Here is an 18,828-nt window from a genome sequence, read left to right on the forward strand (position 1 = left end):
GCGCGACAATACGTCAGAATCAAGACTGAACGCTAGCACAGCTGATCAAACGGCGAGCACGGCGGCTGACGTAATGTCTCGTTCCCGCCTCTCAGGGAACCGAGGTTACGATAGTAACCGGAGACGTTCCCTTTCAAGGCGGTCACTTCGACATTACGTCACTGACGTATATGGGAACTGTATAGAATCCCGCCGTGAGCGCAGTGAAGATAAGCCCTGAACGGGGTCAAGCTACACTCCCACGAGACAACAGTTCTAAGCCAGCAGCGCCGCTAGGAGCACTCGAACTGATAGGCAAAACTAGACCAAGAAACGTCTGTTCCGACCTTACCAAGTTGCATATCCAATGCAATGAAGCGAAGGCTGCACTGGACAGGGCAGCACAATACCATAAGCACTCAAGCACGAGTTAACACAGTGTCGACGGCAATAGCGGTGACAGCTGCATAACCTTATAGCCATACACAGAGTTAACAGACATTGAAAACTACTGCGTAATGCGGAACAGCTATGTAACAGTCATAACACAGAGTTAGCAGTAATGGTAACTCTGCATAATGCAGACTACTGCACAGCTGGTGGTTAACAGTTCATGAGTACATGAATAAAACTCACCGAACCCACGACGCTATAGGCAGTGCATCAAACTTGAAACCCTGGCGAACGTGTTCTGAGAAGACAGCCAGCATACCTAAATCCCGTAGGCATTAAGCCAGCATTGCAAGCGTCGAATTCAGTGAGAAAGTCTCAGTATAAAACAGCACGTCCCTAGTACCATCCACCAAGCACACAAACAGCTAGTCAGACTGCTGCCTTGTGATCCACGCACATCTGCAAAGCCCTTACAGGGCCAACAGCACTCTGAGCATCAGCATCACGTGAGGCTGACGGCTCAGCAGAAGGCGGGCAGGGATCAATCTGTGCTCTGAACGGTGTAAGCGACTTCGGAACGCAGCTTGGTATCGGACTGAGAGTGACACTGCAGTCACCAGGTCCGAGACAATGCAAAATCTTTCACTTAGAATGAGCGTAGGTCTCCAAAGTGCTTCGCTGGGGCGAGAGCAGGTGGAAAGGCCATCTCAAGGAGAGCTCTCAGCACTTATTAGTGTGAAGTGTCTTGCTCAACTATGGACCCAGCAGCGGACACACAAGAAGGTTCCACAGCTTGGGGCTGGGGTGCCAATCGTGCCGATCGCCTGTAGAAGCAGGACCTTCCTGAGGGGGATTGTCATGGGGGGCCCCATAACTCTCTCAGGTCCATGAACCGGGGATGATAGGCCAGTAAGGGGGTCACGAGGAAACTGACACTCCCTTGTAGAACATAGCCGATGTTCTGTAGCCGACGTACAGAAGTGCAAATTAACACATAACTGAATGTACATAAACACAGTGCTAGTGGCCGTAGCGACAACAACTGTGAATATACGCAGTTAGATAATAGCCCCATAACAGCATAGCACCTCAGTAAGTACACAAACACAGTCGTAGCCGTAGCTAGAACTATGAGTATACGAGTTAGTACAGAATAGCCAGTTGCACTGAAGGAAACGGGGCAACATAACAGCGTAGCACATGTACGTAACAGCATCGGTCGCTGTAGCGCCAACTTAATATACGCAGTAGCTCAGTATAGGCACTGAAGGATACGGGGCAACACCGCAGCATGAACACATCCATGTGCAAATAAAAGCAGCGCAGGTTGCCGTATCGACGGACACTGTGAATATGCACAGTTCGACTGGGATAGCTAGTTGCACTAATATACAGGGCAACATGACAGCATAACACAAGTGCGTAAGAATAGCGCATCCATGTATGTACATAAAATGCAGCGTAAGTCGCCATAGCGACAGAAACTGTGTAGAGACAGAAACTGAGATGCACAGTTAGATCAGGATGGCTAGCTGCACTGAAGGAAACGGGGCAGCATTACAGCATAACACATCCGTGTACGTACATACATCCAGAAACTGTGAATATGCACGGTTAGATTAGGATAGCTAGTTTTGCACTGAAGGAAACAGGGCAACAAAATAGCAAAAACACGTCCTTGTACGTACATAAGTGCAGTGTAGTCGCCGTAGCGACAGAACTGTGAATATGCACAGTTAGATAGGACAGCTGGTTGTTGCACTGAAGGATAGAGGGCAACATAACAGCATAACACATCAGTGCGCACATTTAAAACATGTGTGTATAATGCAGCGCAAGTCGTCGAAGCGACCGAAACTGCATGAATATGCACAGTTCAAACATAATAGTCAGTTGTTGAAGGGCAACATAACAGCATAACGCTTTAGTGTGTACACAGATGCAGCGCAAGTCGCCATAGCGACAACTGTGACTATGCACAGTTAGATAGGATAGCTAGTTGCACTGAAGGAAACAGGGCAATGTGATAGCATAGTTACATTAATGTGTACAAACACAGCGTCAGAGGCATAGTGACATCGACTGTGAATACGTAGTTAATCAGAATAGCCGGTTGCACTGAGGATACAGGGCAATATATAACGGCATAAATCATAGACACATATCAATGTACATAACACAGCGTCAGTGGCATCGCACAACAACTGTGAATACACAGTAATCAGAGTAGCCAGTTGCACTGAGGAAACAGGGCAATATATAGCGGCGTAATCGTAACACATATCAGTGCGTAGTGTGTACACAGCGTCAGTTGCATCGCACAACAACTGTGAATACATAGTAATCCAGAATAGCCATTTGCACTGAAGGATACAGGGCAATATATAACGGCAAAAATCATAACACATATCAGTGTGTAGTGTGTACATAAACACAGCGTCAGTTGCATCGCACGACAACTGTGAATACGCACTGCGTAGAATACGTAGTAGTCAGAATAGCCATTTGCACTGAAGGATACAGGGCAATATACAACGGCAAATTCATAACACATATCAGTGTGCAGTGTGTACGTAAACAAAGCGTCAGTTGCACCACGTAACAACTGTGAATACGCACTGCGTAGTAATCAGAATAGCCATTGCACTGAAGGATACAGGGCAATATACAACGGCAAAATTCATAACACATATCAGTGTGTATTGTGTACGTAACAGCGTCAGTTGCATCGCGCAACAACTGTGAATACGTAGTAGTCAGAATAGCCATTTGCACTGAAGGATACAGGGCAATATACAACGGCAAAATTCATAACACATATCAGTGTGTATTGTGTACGTAACAGCGTCAGTTGCATCGCGCAACAACTGTGAATACGTAGTAGTCAGAATAGCCATTTGCACTGAAGGATACAGGGCAATATACAACGGCAAAATTCATAACACATATCAGTGTGTATTGTGTACGTAACAGCATCACTTGCATCGCGCAACAACTGTGAATACGTAGTCAGAATAGCCATTTGCACTGAAGGATACAGGGCAATGGCAAAATTCATAACACATCAGTGTGTATTGTGTACGTAACACAGTGTCAGTTCGCAACAACTGTGAATACGTACTGCGCAGTAATCAGAATAGCCATTTGCACTGAAAAATACAGGGCAATATATAGTGGCATAAATCCTAACACATAAGTGTGTAGTGTGTACGTAACACAGCGTAGTTGCATCACACAACAACTGTGACTACGTAGTAATCAGAATAGCCAGTCGCACTGAAGGATACAGGGCAATATCGTGGCATAAGCATAACACACACATATCAGTGTACATAAACACAGCGTCAGTGGCATCGCACAGCAACTGTAAATACATAGTTGAATCAGAATAGCCAGTTGCACTGAAGGATACAGGGCAATTTATAGCGGCATAAATCACGAACACATAACAGAGTGCAGTGTGTACGTAAACACAGCGTCATTTGCGCTGCACAACAACTGTGGTTAAATCAGAATGGCCGGTTGCACTGAAGGATACAGGGCAATATATAACGGCACAAATCATAGCACATATTAGTGTGCAGTGTGTACATAAACACAGCGTCAGTGGCGTAGCGACAACAACTGTGAATACGAAGTTAATCAGAATGGCCAGTTGCACTGAAGGATACAGGGCAATATATAACGGCACAAATCATAGCACATAATAGTGTGCAGTGTGTACATAAACACAGCGTCAGTGGCGTAGCGACAACAACTGTGAATACGAAGTTAATCAGAATGGCCAGTTGCACTGAAGGATACAGGGCAATATATAACGGCACAAATCATAGCACATAATAGTGTGCAGTGTGTACATAAACACAGCGTCAGTGGCGTAGCGACAACAACTGTGAATACGTAACGTTAGTTAAATCAGCATGGCCAGTTGCACTGAAGGATACAGGGCAGCCTGACAACATAAGCTGTAAGCACATCAATATGTAATGTTATGTAGGCCCAGCGTCAACAGCATAAGCGGTAACGACTGCGCAACCCCGTAGTCAAAACTGACTAGAAGGGGGGTAAACACTCACCGGATTGCGGCTGTGCACTTTCCATTGTCAGAGCGGGGCGTCTAGAGACTCATAGCATCCGCACTTTCTCATTTAGACACGGAGCCATGGCCTTTGCCTCGTCTATCTAGACGCGCGTCTTGCGCACGACTGAGTTTACCAAGGACGTCGTGGAAGACGGAGTCTTTCTTGAAGTATTATCAACAGAGCCTATCGCGTCGAGTCCTTCTAGCGAGCCCGCGAAGAGGACCGGAGTGGCGACGGGCAGCGTCAACTAGGGCGGGAGAGGGCCCACCAGCGGCCTGCTGGCGGCAGTGGGCCTCATCCCCGCTGATGCCCGAGTTTATTCCCCTGAGGACGCACACTGTCCGGCACAGCCTTTGTCGTCCGTGAGTGCGGCCTCGGTTGATCCTTGTTAGGGTAGAGCGAGTCAATAGGACCCGCACATATCTGGCATATAGGTTAGCAGCCATCGGATGCGGGGAGGAAACATGGTGAGTAACCTCTATTGCAACTTCCACGATGACTTCAGATAAGACTTCTAGCGTGAAGAAAGAGATTCTGACGTATTGTCGCGCCCATGCTATTTATACTGCCCGCGGACCGGTCAGCATTTGCATGTTCGCGTCAATTGGCCAGCTGTCTCCAGCTGGCGTTAGCCTATAAGATTTCAGTGAAAATGGAGAAGGAAGGAGTTCCCCATATACGTCAGTGACGTAATGTCGAAGTGACCGCCTTGAAAGGGAACTAAAGTGCAGTAGGTGTTTCTCAATGTCAAGGATACTTCCTTGGCAGGACTGGTCCTTCCAAGTCACTTCCTTCAGAGGCTAGGCGAGGCTCCTCTTTAGCATTCGGAGAACATGTAAATGGAACAGGCTAGCAAGTGCACGTCAGTGCGTCATTACGTCAGTGAAAATGAAAAACAGAGCGTTGCTATGGACGCAGTTCTGTTCACTCAGGCAATATAATCGTTTTTAAATCAATAAACTCCTTTTTAATCATATTGATTATTTGACTGTTAAGTGTGTTTAAACAGTGCGGGTCAATTTGACCCATAACATAATGGATGTAATTATTTTTTTAAACAAATGTTTGGTAACGTAAATATATTTACATTTGAAAGCATATTGATCCGTTAACGCTCCGACTCCGTTAACGTCTAACATTTTGAATTTTTTGAACAAGATAGCAAAGCTGCGCGCATAGGATTGTGGGTGATTTGAGAGCGCGAAGAGCGCGAAGGCTACACATATGCATCCTTTCCTGTATATGGGATATTTTTCGAACGAAGGACTCAGTCCTTGGTGGAAATTCCGAGGATCCTCGACATTGGAACAGTCCTTCGACGGATGTCGATGACGTAGCATCCTCGAAATTCTGGCTTCCGAGGATCCTTCCTTGACATTGAGAAACGCCTATTATATAAACACAAGACTGACGCAGGCTGTAAATGGAATCTTTTTTTGAACCGACTCTTGAGCCTCTTCTCCCCCTCCCCCGCTGACTCACTGCAGTTCTTGCGCGCGCAGCCGCAGAGAGCGTCCGGTATTTTCTGAGAAAACGAATGGTAAGTGTGAATTCATAAAACTATTTTAAATAACATGTTTGCCAGAACATAACGACAACATTTGTTCAATGTTCTAACGTTTTTATTTTTTACTGTATTTTCTAGACCGACATTGTTTTCGAGCCGTTAATTCCCGCTCCTGCTCCATTCAAATCTTGCGCGCTGATAACGTCCGGTATTTTCTGTGAGATTTACATCAGACGAAGGTAAGTTTGAATTCATAAAATCATTGTAAATAACATGTTTACCATAAAACAACGGCAAAGTTTTTCAATGCCATATTTTATCTGAACCGTATTTTATAGCCCACTGCCTTCGTTACTGCGTACGCTGACATCGTCCAGTGTTTTCAGACGTTTAGCCTATATCAGACGAGGGTAAGTGCAAATTCATGAAACCTTTTTAAATAAAGTATTTACCAAAACATAAGATTTGGTGTTGATTTAAATTGAGTGTGTTTATGTTGTAAAATAAGTCTAGCTATCTTAGTTAGTCTAACTTAGTTAGGTACGTTAACTGCTAACTGATGTTACTTAACTTAGCATCTGCAACTGTAACTACACACATTTCTAAGTTAGTCATTAGTTAAATATTCACGTTTATTAATTAATTAACTGTTAATTAATTAGCTAGTGTGCTTGAGTTGTTAACGTATTCTCCTTTGACAAATTAGTAGACACTTTCTTCTCAACTGTCCTCAGAGGCTTCAGAAACAGCACTGAAGGAAGCTGACTTTTGATTGATGTGAGGCAGACAAGGCCGAAAAGGTTTTAGCTATGTACTTAAAAATATATCATATTTGTTAAAGTGCAGTGTATCACTCCATTTGTTTGTTTTAATGTTCTAGTAAGTGTAGAAATCTACCATGTACTTAGTTTTATTATGATGTAATGTACTGTGCAAGTTATATATATGATTGTTTTCAGGCCAGTTGGTAAATGCTGCCATTCTTCTCAAATACTGCTGCTCTTCAAAGAACAGAGTCATTCATCAGGTAACACACACAAAAATAGTTTTTGTTTGAATACCATTTAGTTTCCCAAGTTATCTTGTATTTTATTTAGTTAATGAAACGGCAAGAAAGCACTTTGACTTGCTTTATTTCCATTCTTGTTGCTGTCCAACTAACAAAATTGCTTTGTATTGTTACATTTTTATTATTATATCACTCTAACCTGTTATTTACAATTATGAGCACAGATTAATTAAAATTGTCTAGCAGTTTTTATTCATGGTCAGATTCAATCCATCATGGATGGATTTGAGCACATAGACGATTCACTGATTTTTTTACTTCCTTGTGTTCAAGCTTCAGTCAAGTTGATTAAAAGCTGCTTGTTCACCAACCGGACCAAACAGGATTTTTTCTTTTACCTCAGTTTCATCTCAGTTGCAGAGCTCTACCAGATATAGGTAAGTCTTCACCACAATCTTTGAATTAAAAAAAAAAAGTTACTGTCAAATTGAATCGTTATGGGTGATATAAATAGCAAGTAATACGTCTGTGGTTTGAAATGTCACGGTTTTCATTATTACTATTCAGTGTTTGGATTTTGCCTCGCGCCATTTCAATGCGCTTTTGTTCATGTTTAAGGAGATCTTGATAATAGGGTGAATTATTCACAATGTTGTCACAAATTTAAAGGGGTCATATAATGCCATTTTTGCACAAGCTAATATGAGTCTTTTTTTCTTTCTTTTTTACCTCAGTCACTTCAATTCAACTCAGTTGCAGAGCGCCAGATATACGTAAGTTTTGACCACAATCTTTGAATTACAAAAGTAAATGTCATATTGAATCGATATGGGTGATGTACAATTAATACGTCTGTGGTTTGAATGTTTTCATTATTTCTATTCGTAGTTTGGATCTTGCGCCATGTCATCACGCTTATGTTCATGTTTTAAGAAATCTTGATAATAGGGTGAATTAGTCATGATATTGTCACAAATTTAAGATTATTGAATGTATTTCAAATCAGAGTGTTTTGCACATAGAAGATTCGCTCATTGTATTTCCTCGTGTTGACTCACAGGTTCCGTCAAGTTGACTAAAAGCTTGTTCACCAACCGGATTTTTTTTACCTCAGTCACTACATAAGTTGCAGAGCACCAGATACAGGTGAGTTTTCACTGCAATTTTTGGCAATCATTAAAATTAACTATCAATTTGAATTGATGTGTGTAAAATAAGTAACTTATTATATCTGTACTTTTAAATGTTACTGTTTTTATTGATATTGGAAATGGTTGTGGCGCTCTCGTGAACTCATTTTGAGGCCCACACAGAAGAAAAAGAATAGTTGAAAAAAGTATTTTTTCTTTTCTTTTTTTTACGAAGTATTCTCGTTACTTGATAAACTTAAGGTTGAGCCACTGTAGTCACTTGGACTATTGTAACAATGTTTTTACAATTTTTTCTGGGCTGGCAGATATCGATTACCCAGCAGTCTATGAAGGAGTGAGCCAGCTCTCAGATTTCATCAAAAATATCTTAATTTGTGTTCCGAAGATGAACGAAAGTCTTACAGGGTTGGAACAACACCTTTAATGCTTTTCATAGTTTCTTTTTGAAAGGAATGTTGTGAACAGGATGTTTCATGTGTTGGTATGTTGTGGGAGTGGCATTTTAGAGTGATGAATTTGTTGAAGCTTGAGAGCATAAATAATTGGTAACTTAGTTGATATTAAAATGGCATTTAAGCCAATTCATAGGTCTTTAATGTGTTAAACAATGTTTAAACGGTATCTTTTGGAACAAAGGATGTTTCTATATTGAATGCTGTGGGTTGATCTTGTTTAATGTAACAGATTAATCCACAAGACATGCATTGAGACAGGTGTAAAACACCTTTTCACAAGGTTGTTTTCTGCAATTTCATTGCAGTTCATTGCAAAAAAAAATTGAATTGTATATAACACCTGATGTACTTGTTACATCATAAGAAGAATGGCATCTACGCTAATGTTAGTCTTTTTGTTTATTCCAAGGTTTACTGAAGTCAGCCGGATCCGGGCCGTATCCAGATCAGGTGGTGGACCTGCGCCTGGACACGTCCACAACGCATCCCTGAAGTGCCAGCCTCATCAGCCCTGTGAAGGCCTCATCGACACTACAGCCATCAGCACTGATCCTCAACAAACTCGTCTCCATACCGGCGTGACTCCGACTTCCAGTCAGATGAAACTGGATAATATTCTGAATGTTCTGATCCAATCTGACTTCTGACCTGTAATGCTGCCTGAATCATAATCATACACTGTTCGTTCTTTGCCCAGAGGTGAACTGAGTGACTGAGCCTGGGTTCTCCCAAGGTTTTTTTTCTCCATTCTGTCACCTGATGGAGTTTTGGTTCCTTGCCACTGTTGCCTTGGCTTTTGGCTTGCTTAGTTAGGGACATTTAATATTCAACAATATTATTGATTTGCCTTACTTAAGGTGAAAGATGACGCAATTTTCTCCTAGAAACAAACTTTGTTGTATTATTTTCATGTTATCACTGTGCTGCTTTGATACAATCTGTATTGTAAAAAGTGCTATATAAATAAAGGTGACTTAACTAATTAACTTATTGTAAATTGTATCAGTGATCGTCAATTTTACATATTTTTTTAAATCAAATGTATTTTACAAATTAATGTTCTAGTAGTAATTCATTATTTGGTACTGCTGCAGTTTTTAAAACACCACTTTAGTTGGCTGAACTTATTGGGTGTAGTTTAGAAAACTAATCTTTAGTTTGCTGAACTTATTGGATGTAGTTTAGAAAACTTAGCTTTAGTTGACTGAACTTAAATTCGAAGTTTACTTAACTAAATTAAATCAGTTCATTGTACTTTATAACTTGTCAGGTAAACTTATCCAAATTTGTCAGGTACACTTTTATAAATAAGTTAGTAAAACTCAAAAAAATCCATGCAAAAAGATAACAAAAAATAATGAGTTAAGTCAACAAAAGATTTTTTTACAGTGTACTCGCTTTATTCCTGTTTTCTGCTTCGGCATATTATAGAGCCAATTGGATAAATTATGCAACGATAATTGTGTGGGTTTGTTGGTATGGATGTCTAAGTGTGGTTTGTATATGTGTAATAAAATAAAAAGTGTGTTTGTGTGCTTGTAATATTTGAGAGAGAAAAACTCACCTGCAAATCGAAAATCCAATCACTGTGTTCACCAGTGGAGTTTTGCTGGCATCCAATGGGGAAAGTCTGGTACTGCGCCCAAACAAAATCTTACTGAAAGCTAATTTTTTGAGATATCATCCTCAAATTCGGAACACAACCTGTTTAGATAAATGGCTTTGAATTTATATCAGTTTTAGAGTTCCAAATGTTTCATAAAATATATATTTTATATAAAATATTGATTATAATGTTCATAAATATTTTTAATAAACTTAAACTTCTATAACATTTTTTTGGTTGCACTTTTTTAAATTTTTTCACTTCAACAACAATCTGCCAAGGGTCTTATTTAAAATGAGACCAAACTTAAGTATTTGCTCCCAAGCATAACATTTTTATGATAGTTTTTTGACTTGGACATTTTTGTCCCTTTTGGACCTATGTGTAAGTTATTTTGATTTTTTTTATGTTAACTGCATGAATTTTGAGCTATTGTAGAGCCAGTTGGATAAATTATGCAATGATAATTGTGTGCGTGTGTTGGTATGGATGTCAGAGTGTGGTTGGTATGTGTGTTATAAAAAAAAAAATGTGTTTGTGTGCATGTGTGTGTTTGTAGTATTGAGAGAGAAAAACTCAACTGCAAATAACAAAGCCAATCACTGTGTTCACCAGTGGAGTTTTGCTGGCATCCAATGGGGAAAGTTTGGTACTGCGCCCAAACAAAATCTTACTGAAAGCTAATTTTTTGAGATATCAACCTCAAATTTGGAACACAACTTATTTAGATTTATGGCTTTGATTTTCTAGCCGTTTTAGAGTTCAACTTGCTTCATAAAATATATATTTTATATAAAATAATATTCATAAATAATTTTCATAAACTTAAACCTATATAACTTTTATTGGATTTACTTATAAAAAAAAATGGAACTTCAGCAATAATCTGCCAAGGGTATTGTTTAAAATGATACCAAAGTTAAGTCTGTGGTCCCAAGACTTTATTTTTGACATGGACATTTTTGTCCTCTTTGGACCTATGAGTAACTTTTTTAAATTGATGCACAAGGGTTAAAGTAGTTAGAAGTTTAAAGTAGTTAGAAGTTTTAAGTAGTTTGAAGTTTAAAGTAGTTTAAATTTTGATTGATAAATTAGTTAGAAAGAAAGATTAGTTAGAAAGAAAGAAAGGTTAGTTAGAAAGAGAAAGAAAGAAAGAAAGAAAGAAAGAAAGAAAGAAAGAAAGAAAGAAAGAAAGAAAGAAAGAAAGATGGACTAGAAAGAAAGAAAGATGGACTAGAAAGAAAGAAAGAAAGAAAGAATGAATGGTGGATTAGTTAGAGAGAAAGAAAGATGGATTTATTTAAAAGAAAGAAAGATAGATAGATTAATTAGAAAGAAAGAAAGAAGGATAGATTAGTTAGAAAGAAAGAAATTTGAGTGAAAATGCAGTGGAGTATCAAATGTGTTTTACAAATATAAATAAATAATGAGCCAAGATAATATTTCACAAATAAATACAAACCATCCTACAAATTGCACCTTTGAACAAATACCAAATCTAGTGCATACAAATGCATATCTGTCTGTTATGATTGTGAGACACTTGGCTTTTTATAAGATCTCTCGGCTGGTTTCTCTCACAAATGTGTCCAGGCAGATTTTCTTTTCAAAAGAAAACAAAAAACAAAGAAGAATACACTGATATATAATATTCATAGTAGACAATGCCAGATTTATTAAAGTTAGACATGCTAGATCAGCAGTGCAGGCAGAGAATACATTTCAACATGAATTTAAAGAAAGCCATGCTTTCTCTCAGTCTGATTGCTCCAGATCCCCAAATTCACTGTTTTGGGACAGGCTGAATGCATGAGATTAAATAGGATTTATTCAACAGATCTCAATAAGCAACAGTTAGTTCAGTTTGTTCATGCATTTTGTTCATGCATTATTCCCACATTACTTATTTGTGTCATTTAATAGTTTTAATGTTGTTAGATGTAGAACAATTTTACATTGTAACTTTTCTTTTCTTAAAAGAAAAATCAAATTTTGAATCTTTCTATTCAAAATTTGATTTTTCTTTTAAGAAAAGAAAAGTTACAATGTAAAATACAATGTATTTTTCAGGTTAACATTAGATTTAGAGTCCCAGATTTTCATTGACTTTGAACCCTGCTGGACATATATTTGTAAAACTAAACACAAAACACAGTCCTCTCAATGCTAGTTTTAAACCACAATCTTCTTAAAATTATGTTCCTGTGAAAATGTATCACAATCAAAGAATTACCCACTCCAAATGCACTATATGTGATTTAACTTTGAATGTCCAGCAATCTATCATCAGCAATCTGAACAATCTTTTCAAGTGCCTTTAGTATCAGAGCATCAATGTCATCCTTCGGTTCACCCTCATTATGGTAGTTCTTCACTGGGAAGATGTTTGTCAGTGGCACACCCGTTTTGGCACTGCACAACTCCATCTGGACAGGAACAGAATGTTAGGTCAGAAAATTTGACTGATGTGATTGATAAATTGAAACACGTGTATGTCTTTGGATTATATCACATACCTTCTCTTTGATCTTCTTGCTGGTGTAGATCTTCCTTAGATTCTTGTTGACCAGCGGACATGCTTCATCCACTTTGGTCATGACAACCACTTGAGGAATCCCTACAGCAAATGCAGAGGCAATGTAAAGGTTCTTTACATTGTTTTTACACAAGTTTTTTTTCTTCCACATTTAAGGCAGTTTGTTGTACATATCTACATAACTGACCCACATACATTTTCCGGGTCATATAAATAATTAAGCAGAAAAGTTGAGCCTTGTAACAAGCCCTGTTTGCACTTGGCATTATTGTATCTGGATTTTTTTTCCACCTACACATTGAAAAACACACACACAAACCCAACCCACTTTATGCTCACTTCTCTCTCGTGTAATGTAATGTATGTGAACTCATGAATGAAAATCATAATTAAACATTCAGATTTACCCTTATCACTGATTCTCTGGCGGATGATCTTCATTTTATCAATAAGTTTATCATCTGTGTATTGGATTAGATCTGCAGCTATGACGTACACCAGGCAGAAAGCCTGATCGGAGAGGTTAGTGTCACTGACGTAATGTTGATCCTTATAAGTGAGTGCCTTCTCCTCATTGAACTAAGATTGGAAATAAGCAATATATGTTAAACATCAAACCTGTTGCACACTCACAAACTTTATGTCGAAATGTTATTATCACAATATAGGGGTTTATTACTTTATAGCCGTCCTTCACATGGCCAAACACAATGTTGATGATGTCATCTGGTTGTGACCCAGCCATTACTCCAGCTTCTAAGCCCATTATGTCCTTGAAGACGAAGGGCAAAGATTTTTTCCCACTTCTGATGGTATATGCTTTGAGCTAGTGAAGACCAAAAATATAGAGGCATAAATATTTGTAAACAGTTTCCAAGAAATCATCATATGAATAACTAAAATGCTCAATGCTTTAGGTCAACTGGACATTTTAGAGAACATGCAACGGTATAGTTGACAAATACCTACAATTTGTGTGAAACTGTGACTGCCACCACCAGCTGAATCAGCTAGCGCTCTAGAGCAGATCCGTCCTTGAAAGGCACTATCGACGGAGTTAATAAAGCTGGACTTTCCTGCTCCAATTTCTCCAGCAACCAGAATCTTGATGTCCTTTACATCTGGAGAACTCGGAGAGAAGTTTTCCAGCTTTTTTTTGAGGGTTTCTTTTTGTCTGTCAAATGAAAACAACATTTTACAGAACTTCACATAAAGCTTCGGTCACCCCAAGTGATTTTGCCATAGTTATGGAAGAGCTATTGCAGTTCTAAATAACTCAGTTGAGTCTTTATCCTCCTTTATTTCCTTGACTAATCCCTGTGAAACAGCAATAGGAAAAATGTGCTTTGCGTTCAAACCTTCTCACAGGAATAGAAAGATTCGACACTTCTCCACATATGCATCTGTCATCTGGATGCTTTACAACCAATGACAGCCCATAATTCAATGTGCAGTGCCCCAATCTTAGTCTAGTAATAACCACACTATCCCTCCTTCCTAAACCTATATTTATTGAATTTTTCACTATTGGCTGAAGAAAAAAAAAATGTCTGCCTTAATTTCCCTCTTCCCATTCTTTTTGCAATCATTTTATTAATCCTTGCTGAATAATTTACACTCAACCCTTCCATACATTACTTCCAATACTCAAAATATATATACAGGTTTGTTTATTTTTTATTTTTTATGTTTTTGCCATTTTATCGGCCTATTCGTTTCCTTGCACTCCTATGTGAGCTGTAACCCAAAGCAATCCCACTGTATTCCCCATATTAATTATTCGATTCAATGTTACTTGTATTTCTACTATTAAATCTGATCCGGCCCTACTCTTCCTTCCTTTTATTGCCATTAAAGGTTGTATCAGCGATTTCAGGCCCAAAAAAGGCCCAAACATAAATTATCACATTCATCTAATCTTTCCTAACGATCCGCTAGCTGCCCGCCCCATAGCAGGCCGTCAAAAAAACGCGTAAAAATTACACAAGCTCTGTAGTAATGACACATTATCTGAAACTTTTTAAATAATTGTTAATCGTAAAGGACTATGAGACAACAAAAGTTCTTCAAGTGGTCTGTGGAGGGCAGCAATACGCCTTAGATGCGTGTAGTCTGCCGCAAATAACAAAAGAAGAAGGAGAATAATAACTCCACCCCAACACCTCTATCTGGAATGAAGTGGCACAAGCAGTTCGGAGCATCTCTGCTGATTCACGATGCAAGGGCAAATCAAGAACTGCTTCTTTCTATAAGTAACGTTACAGAGTTTTCTTTACTTAGTTTAAGTTCATTTATATAGCACATTTACAACACCCACTAGTCTGACCAAAGTGCTTTACAGAACATGATTAAAAGAAGATAACATAACATGCATAACAGCAAATAAATAAATAAAAACGAGAGCAACATAGAGTAGGCTAACAATAAAACAGGACTCAAATATAAATTAGTAAAACCACCCGAAGAAAATAATCAATATACTAAAAAAAATAGGTTCTTATCTCTAGAGGCAGGGCGTTCCAGAGTCGTGTTTTGTACTAGCTGAAGACGAGCAATTTGAGACTTTGAGATACCGCAATATAAAGAATTGCAGTAATCTAGCCGAGACGTAACAAAAACACGAACAGTCATTTCTAGATTTCGGAATGAGAAAGCCTTTGATTTTAGAACAATAAACGAAGTTTATATAAACTGGATCCGATTACGGAGGAAATATGTTTGTCATACAGTAAGTATGTAGTAAGTCTTAATATATATATATATATATATATATATATATATATAAAGCCACAATATCAAATTTGATGCTCTGCATTAACTTTTTTCATTTTATGTGGTCGGTCAATTTTGACTGCGACATCCAAGAAGTGACTTTTTTTTAATGACCACTTAGACTCATCAAATGAAATACAGTTTTTATTTTATTATTTTCAGATTGCATATCTAAAAAATGATTGAATCACTCAAAATGAGGAAACCATTTTTATAAGCATATTCATTATTAAAAAAATTAAAATAATAATTTTCAAAAAAATAATCAATATTGCCATTAATGATATCAACATCTGAGGATAAAATGGATAATTTTCTACTTTTTGGCATTTTCACAAGTAAAATGTTGGATACAAATCCATGCTAAAATAATTTTCCACTAAACATATTTTACAGGGAAATAAATTCTCACCCCACACAGTATTTTCAGTTTTATCTGAACAGATCAGTGTTTTTACTGCTGTGCTCAAAGACATGCCTGCACATTAAAAAGACATAAAGTACTGGTCTGCATATAGAATAGATTAAGGCTTACCCCCAGTCAAATTCCCTCCATGGTCTATCCAGTTCTATGGAAACACATTTAGCAATTAAGTTTAACAATAATTTAGTAGTATCTCTCTGAGAATTTATCTATATGGAAGAAAGACCCTCTCACCTGGATTTGGTGGCACTGGTTTTGATTCTCCTTTTCCCATTTTGTTTTTGCTTTTTTTCACCCCCTTCAATATATTTATATCAGCTCTCTCCTGGAGTACAGTTGACTTGTACTAAGCAAGCGAAATCAGAGCCGTTATATACTGTAGGCTATATTTCAGTTTCACTTTCATTTTTGCAAGCATACATGCATAATAAAAAATGCCCACACTCTTGTTCTTTTTAGTTGTCTATGCTGTTGATCACACATTGACATGTATATTATTTCAACGATACAACACATAAATATGAGTTAAATGATGCACTGTGCACATTACGTTGTTGCAGCCTTATGCTTGATTTTTTTTCACATCAGTCTACACTTTACCCATAATGACAAAGCAGAAAACTGATTTGTTGATGACTTTGCAAATTGATTAAAAAGAAAGAAACAGAACAGAGCCAACATATTTGTATTATACATTGATCTTGCAGACATGTCTCTTTGTAACCTTTTTAAATAAAACAGTTCTAAATATAATTTCATATGTATTTTTATACATGTATAAGGAAAAAAACATTGTCTTAAAACAAACACTAAATTAAAAAAAATACAGATGAAAGTTGTTGGAAAAAAAAAAACATAGAAAAGCAGAGGGAACTATGGAGTGCTGTGTTATCGTGAGTTGGCGATAGTGAAGAGCATCGGCAGTGTAGGAGTAATTAGTGGATTCATTGTAATGGGCCTGGTTTGTAATCTTGCACTTGGAAACACTTTGGAGAGGACAACACTTAAAACCAGATGATCACTGGTGAACGGTTCTGTGTGGAACCTGCTTATCTCCAACAAGCCTAATGAGTGCCATCATGCTTGATCTGGATAAATCATACATAAACTGGAGCCATTTTACCCTCAGAAATCCCCCAAAACACAACACTTAGTGTTATATTACCTTAGCATTAAATTGCTTGCATTTCTTACAGATTAAACAAACCAAGACACTATTTGGCTAATAATAAGTGAATAAGTTTGTAATAAGAATATGATGTTCCACAGAAATGTTCCTTACTTGAAATCTGGCTCATGTCTCGACACAGACAAAAAGTCCTGAGTTAATATTGTGCCATAATTAAACAAACAAATCCTTTGCAAAGGGAAACTCGACTCGCAAACAAACAGAAAGAAATGTGCACCTGGTCAATTTGAGCGAAAATGCAGTGGAGTAACAAATGTGTTTTACAAATATAAATAAATGAGCCAAGATAATATTTCACAAATAAATACAAACCATCCTACAAATTGCATGTAACCTTTGAAACAAATACCAAATCTAGTGCATACAAATGCATATCTGTCTGTTATGATTGTGAGACACTTGGCTTTTGATAAGATCTCTTGGCTCGATTCTCTCACAAATGTGTCCAGGCAGATTTTCTCACAAATGCAGTTGAACAACTTCCTCTTCTAAAACAGTAGATGGCGCTAAACTAGAGGATTAATTTAGCGCTAGTCTCCAGGAGAAGCACTGATTTGAAACTTGCCTTTGCCTACAGCTGAGGAAAATGACCGGTGAACTGGCGTGTTTCTGTCTTTATCTATAATTAACCTTTTTAAGGTTTTCTTTTGCAAAATGTTTATTACATATCTAGACAGATTAGCACTTAGTAGCAATTCACGCTCTCTATGATAGGGGAATATATAAGCTGAAAGCTCTGCCATTATATGTTGCTTTTTTACATTTTTGTAAAAACGTTACATTTACTGAATATTTACCTACATGCAATTTGTAGGATGGTTTGTATTTATTTGTGAAATATTATCTAGGCTCATTTATTTATATTTGTAAAACACAATACATATTTGTTACTCCACTAGCCTAGAAATCTAGACGCACCCTAGCGGCAGCAAAATTTATTTTGCAGCCTATGTGGTCTAGCAACTCTCCGTTGACTTTCGAGCTGGAAAAACCAAACTCAGGTCAGGCCAATCACATCGTGTATAGAGTAGGCAGGGCGGGCTTAACATAATGACGACAGAGTTGCGACGGTTCCCTGCTACTTGAAAACAAAGAATGGCGGCTGCTGGCGAACAGCGGTCTTTCGAATCGGCATTAGCCGCGAATCTGGAGGACTTAGAGTTAAGCTTTTCTTTAAGAAAAGAGCAAAGAACGGCACTTAAGTCATTTAAAAAAAAGGAAGATGTGTTCTGAGTTTTGCCGACTGGATACGGCAAAAGTTTAATATACCAACTAGCCTTCTTCGTGGCTCTGATTGGTTGTAGCGCTATCCTATGTGTGCAGATGGATTTTGAGACTTTAACTGTTTATCCCGCCCCTCGGATTGAGCCGTGCCAATGGTGAGTTGCCAGACATAACATCTTGATGTAGGGTCTATTACTCCACTGCATTTTCGCTCAAATTGACCTTTGTACTTGCACATTGCTTTCTGTTTGTTTGCGAGTCGAGTTTTCCTTTGCAAAGCAGATCGAGTTTGTTTGCAAAATGCTGGATTTGTTTAATTGTGGCACAATATTTACACGCCTAAAAGAGTTCTCTGTGAGTGATCCAGATGTACAGTTCATAAAGATCCTGGTAGCTGGAGAATTTGGAGCAGGAAAATCCAGCTTTATTAACTCCATCAATAATGCCTTTCAAGGCCGGATCACTTCCGCAGCTCTAGTTGATGCAGCTGCTGGCTCTAGT

General features: G+C 38.2%; 1 protein-coding gene and 1 long non-coding RNA gene across 2 annotated transcripts; one reads left to right on the plus strand and one right to left on the minus strand.

Moving 5' to 3' along the window:
- The first annotated feature begins 6,800 nt into the window (after positions 1 to 6,800).
- LOC311286495 lies at positions 6,801 to 9,556 on the plus strand. Its single transcript, XR_014626573.1, has 5 exons — positions 6,801 to 6,988; positions 7,304 to 7,407; positions 7,705 to 7,743; positions 8,031 to 8,116; positions 8,427 to 9,556. It is a non-coding gene; the product is annotated as an uncharacterized lncRNA (long non-coding RNA).
- Positions 9,557 to 12,256: 2,700 nt separating this feature from the next.
- LOC311286116 (interferon-induced protein 44-like) lies at positions 12,257 to 16,213 on the minus strand. Its single transcript, XM_084402151.1, has 7 exons — positions 16,149 to 16,213; positions 16,026 to 16,059; positions 13,688 to 13,892; positions 13,398 to 13,544; positions 13,126 to 13,297; positions 12,699 to 12,799; positions 12,257 to 12,608 (listed from the first exon to the last, which is right to left on the minus strand). The coding sequence occupies exons 1-7, from the start codon at positions 16,186 to 16,188 to the stop codon at positions 12,441 to 12,443; spliced, it is 867 nt and encodes a 288-aa protein (XP_084258277.1). The 5' UTR covers positions 16,189 to 16,213; the 3' UTR covers positions 12,257 to 12,440.
- Positions 16,214 to 18,828: the final 2,615 nt, after the last annotated feature.

Source organism: Rutilus rutilus (assembly GCF_951802725.1).
Source record: "Rutilus rutilus genome assembly, chromosome: 2".
In the NCBI taxonomy this organism is placed as follows: domain Eukaryota; kingdom Metazoa; phylum Chordata; class Actinopteri; order Cypriniformes; family Leuciscidae; genus Rutilus; species Rutilus rutilus.